Source organism: Notothenia coriiceps, unplaced genomic scaffold, assembly GCF_000735185.1.
Source record: "Notothenia coriiceps isolate Sejong01 unplaced genomic scaffold, NC01 NC01_scaffold00013041, whole genome shotgun sequence".
In the NCBI taxonomy this organism is placed as follows: Eukaryota; Metazoa; Chordata; class Actinopteri; order Perciformes; family Nototheniidae; genus Notothenia; species Notothenia coriiceps.
The window spans coordinates 1-5068 of record NW_011345742.1 but is presented as its reverse complement, the minus strand read 5'-3'; the positions used below and the strand labels follow the sequence as shown (position 1 = coordinate 5068).

At 39.5% G+C, this 5068-nt stretch overlaps 1 protein-coding gene across 1 annotated transcript; it reads right to left on the bottom strand.

Annotated features, from left to right (window-relative positions):
* Positions 1–247: 247 nt before the first annotated feature.
* On the bottom strand, positions 248–2974 carry LOC104947777 (phosphatidylinositol N-acetylglucosaminyltransferase subunit Q-like; the record flags this gene model as incomplete). The annotated part of the gene is made up of 3 exons (XM_010773867.1): positions 2849–2974; positions 1464–1639; positions 248–464 (listed from the first exon to the last, which is right to left on the bottom strand). Coding segments are annotated over exons 2-3 (370 nt in total), but the record flags the coding sequence as incomplete, so codon positions are not given.
* Between the last annotated feature and the right edge of the window lie 2094 nt (positions 2975–5068).

The following is a 5068-nucleotide window of genomic DNA, read 5'->3' as shown; positions in this document are numbered from 1 at the left end:
TTGTGATTGGTCGAATGCTCCAAATACCACCCCTTTCATGTGAACGCGCACCTAACTAGATAGGACACGGCTGGCTTGAGCGATCCACTTCATAACCCGCGTCGTAGGATCGTTAGCGAGAGCACGTATGTTTTGGATTAGGCCAACCGGCTAACTCAAACATAGCCAGGTTATGTTGAACCAGCTTCGTAGTACAGGCCTCTGGTGTTGTCTTTATTTACTTCTCAAGTTTTTACTGAAATAATACATGAGAGTCTCAGTGTGTGAGTCTTACTCTGATCCCGGCTGAGGACCTGGCAGTTGAAGCCGGTCTTCCCCAGCTCGCGGTTGATCTGGAGCCAGCGCTTCTGGGGGAAGATGGTGCTGAGGTCTCTGAGGAAGCTCTCCATGCCCTCCTGCCCCTCTTTGGGGAGACTCCATGAGCCCAGCACCGACAGCTCCACCGCCCCACTGCGGGCCTGGATCTGGGGAGAAGAGGAAGGAGTGGGGTGAGAAGAAAAGGCAAGACGTTCACGTTTTGGACCTTTAAGAAGCAGTGTTCTAAGACTCTTTTTTCTGGGACATTTTATTTTCAGTTCATTGACAAACTGAGCAAAATGATACTTCCACCCATCATCTTTGTTGTTATTAGGAAATGCAGGGGTAGACATTAAGGGTCAAATTCCACTGGCCCGGAGCATTCGTCCAAAGAATCGACTAATAATTAAGAAAATTAACACATTTGTTGCAATAGTAATTTATGCACAAACTACATTACTACTTGTACTACAACATTTGAATCATCAGTTCTTCCTCATTTTCCTCAATTGTTCATATTTGGTTTATTAATATAATTATATTGTGGTAATTGTGAAAACATGGGGTTGAACTGAATATTGGGTCAGTTGAAAACATTTGGAAAATTTGGATTGTTTTTTTCAATAGATGTTGACTTTCGGCCTGAATAACGCTCCGGATTATGGTACATGTTTGGATCAAATGAGTATGAAAAAGATCCTATGCAGCAAACACTGGAAAATTATTCTACAGATAATATAATACTAATAATATTAGTGTAGAATCATTTGTATCTGCAACTGTGCACAAATACCGGCTTTGAAAGAAAGAAATTCAGCGCAACATTCAGATGTTGAAATTAAAATGTAAATGTCAATGTTATGAATAAAACTTTGATACTCAAACAAATATAATGAAAGCTCTACTAAGGTGTCCTCTTTATATGAGTCAGATAAAACAGTAGAAATGTTAGTATCGGGTTAAAAACAGGTTTAATTGTGCCGCAGATTATTATTATTTTGAAATGCATAAGGTTAAATTAGTCCTTGAGGAGTCAAAACATGAAGCCTTCAAAACATGAAACCTTCAAAACACTAAGCGTTGTTACAAGACTTTCTAGGTTTTACAAAGTCACAGTTTTTCTATCTGGGAGGACACAGGGGTGTCTTCAGTGCTGCTGCGCGTACCTGCTGGATGTACTGTTTGACCTGTCCCGGGATGAATGGGTAGTGGATGACCGCCAGCACCACGGCAGAGTCATGGCCGGAGAGCCAGCGACCGACCAGCAGGCCGCTGTCAGCCCGGTTACAGCACTGAGGGAAGAAGATCTTCAGCACCATGACTTCACTGCAGCTCTGGTGATCTGAGAAAGAGAGGAAACAACAACCAGATGAGCTCTACAGCACAGAAAGAGGCCAGCTGGCTGTATTCTAGATGCAGCTTCCTGTCAACAAAAGATACATCTTAATTCATCCCTGAAGGACTATTCAGGTGCGAGAGAAACAAAAGCAATAAGACTGAAGGACAGGATATGCCTGGAAAGAGTTCAAAAAAGGATACTAAGAATAAAAATAAGAATATGAATGTAAGCAACAGTAAAAATAAGATTAAAGATTACGAGTGAATATTTTTTATATATATTTTTAAACAAAATCCATGAATGCAACATTAGTCTATCTTTCATTTATTAGTGGTATCTCTTTCGTGTGGCTCTCAGTACATTAGTTCCTAAAGATTTCAACCTTTTAAAAACAGCTTACAAAATATATTAAAACATATTTTTTTCAAGGGCTACACTGAGAAAAGGTTGAATGGAAAGCTAAAATAAAAACCTTGTGTAAAGCTGACCCCGTTAAAAAAGCAATAGCTTGATATTTTACTTAGGTTATATTTCGATGCTTTAAGGTTACTTTTTGTATTTTTAGTTTATTTCGAATACATTACATTGAATTGGAAACCAGAATGTCCTACACTGTCGTATTGCTACTTGCTTTTACTTCATATAAAAACCATCTTGCACCACTGGTCACATTTATCATAAATCACAACATTTCAAGTACATACAAAAATATTTCTAATGTATATATAAAATACCTGATGTCTGCCGAATCGAAAAGTGGATCTTTGACATTCATGAGAGATATTTCTGTTGTTAAAACTGCTCTACATGAATGCACGACGGCTGGCAACTGGTAAAGTGTCCTGATTTTGAATGGAGTTTGGTATGAACGGAACTGAACGGAACTGGACGATTGGCCTCCTTTTATGCCCTTCAAATATTGAGTTTGTAGCGCGTTGTTGTGGCAACATAAACCCCGGGGCTGGATTATTATTGATGTCAGTGACAGTTATGTCAATTAAAGGGTTAGCACAGGAAAGTAGGTTAGCTTGAGTGTTAGCCAGCGAAACATAAATGTGGCAAATTACCGTTAAAATAACAGGAATGTACTAAACGTTTATAGGAAAAATTAGTAAATTAACGACGATTGATAACACAACACAAATGAGAGGTAAACGACATAACTGCAGTATGGAGATCAGTTGTTGGTGTGTACAAAAATACAATATTTACCTTCTTTAACAACGACCAAATATTTCACCTCCCATTTATAACGTCGAGTGGAGTTATGATCATGGGTTTAGTGAAGACGCCATATTTTTTGTTGATAGTCCGTTGCATAAAACTGTCCGGTGAGAAGCACAACTCTAATATTTGGTTCCGTTTTCCCTCCCGTCGAGTTGTTTTTACATTTTCACGATTTAAGCAAATAAATAGACCGGACAATGACAACAACCAACAAGAAAAAAACACGTTTTAGTTGACGTTACTACAGTTTGGCTCCTTTCATATGTAAATGTTTACCGGAGATAATAAAACGACCAAAACTGTCAACTTCGGTCAAAGTAGACATGATACAAAAAATATCCCCCCAAAGAGTGAAAACAACATGATAAAATACGCCTGACTGAGAACCTGTTTAAGTATATATTACAAGTAACAGAGGTAGAATTTATATAGATTATGATTACTTTACTAAATAAAGACGATGAAGTGTTTAGTTAGTATTTGGTCAACATTTTCAATTAGAGAATAATAAATTAATATAATAAAAAAAACTAACAAGGTAACAGAACTCAAAGAAAATCGAAGAATTTAAACTTTGTTATGTTCTTTCTTTCTAAGGAAAAACATACAACCTAACTATACAATAGTAGCCTACTTTATTGTCAAACTCTCTACTCACCAGTAAAAGTGTGGGTGCTGCTGTTAGTGAATGAGGAGTTGGCCCAACTGTAAAGAGCTTTATCTCCACTGGAATGACTCAGCAACAACAAAAAAGAGCGCAAAGAAAGTGTCCAACAGACTATAATTAACACACATATTCCAGGCAGATCATGGCTATATTAAGCCTATCATTTCGAGACACAATTGAAGATAGTTAAAAGTGAAATATAATCATTGTCTTTGAGCGTTTAAAGAAATCAACATTAAAACAAATTACTATCTGTCTGCCAGCCACACTCTTTGGCATGCTCATATCATAATCAATCATAATCTCAACCATATTTCAAAATTGAAAGTCGGTCATGTGCTGGGGGGTGGGTAGCATATTGCATCAAATGTTATAATATTTTCTTACAATCTAGGCATACTCATTTGGATCAAATGGATGAATACGCGTGGACAGCAGGGGGAGGGACGGTGATCATTTTATTATACCAATTCCTACGGAAAAAGTTTAAGGCAACATGAAAAATGTTTTGGGGGAATTCTGCCCTTTTTTCAGAAGTCTGAGATTAAAATCAGAATTAGATTTTTTTTTTTTTACTTTTGGTCACATAAAAAAAAAGGTCTCACGTGGCTCTAATTCTCTTCCGTAAATTCAAACCTTAGTAATAAAGAATAGGCTTGTTTGAGACAAGCGAGACCTGCGCAATTTCGATCAACGTCTTGCTCGTGCGTTGCATGATGGTTAGTCATTTTGTCCGACTTGCTCTGGAGGCTCGCTCACATGAGACGTTGAAATCTCGCGGGACAAAGACGCCCGCAGCCTTGAGAGCGAGGCGCGGCGAGGCGGCGCAGTTCCTAGGCTTGTTTGAGACAAGCGAGACCTGCGCAGACCTACGCAATTTCGATCAACGTCTTGCTCGTGCGTTGCATGATGGTTAGTCATTTTGTCCGACTTGCTCTGGAGGCTCGCTCACTGAGACGTTGAAATCTCGCGGGACAAAGACGCCCGCAGCCTTGAGAGCGAGGCGAGGCGAGGCGCCGCAGTTCCTCTCCACGGGCTGCGGGGTTATGGCTAGAAAGGATCCGTCTTGTGTAAAACTCTCGCGAGAGTTTGGCTGAATGTCACGTGGCTGAATGTTTACGTTTGGCAGGCAGCCTTTCAGTTACGATCGTTAAAGTCCTTATCTTGCGTAATTTACTGTAGCTGAAAGATCATAGAACTGTTTCAAAATGCATTAACTTGTTGGGTCTTATTCCAGTAACACGTGATATAGATCGAATATCGTTTCCTATTTGCTGTAAATCACTTGTTAATATCGGGAAAATAGGTCAAATTCAGAGGTATCCAGAAAAGTCTGGATTCAAACTTGCCGCTGCTTGGTGCTGTGTCGTGACGTCACGTGTGGTTCCGCGAATCCTGGTGAGTTCAGCCCGTCCCAGCATCACACAGTGTAGCATTGCTGGTATAGCCGCATGTCAACTTTGTGTATCAGTGTTTATCATCGTCCACACCAAATAATTGTTCTGTCAAATTGTGCCAAATACCCGCGCTATTAGCTT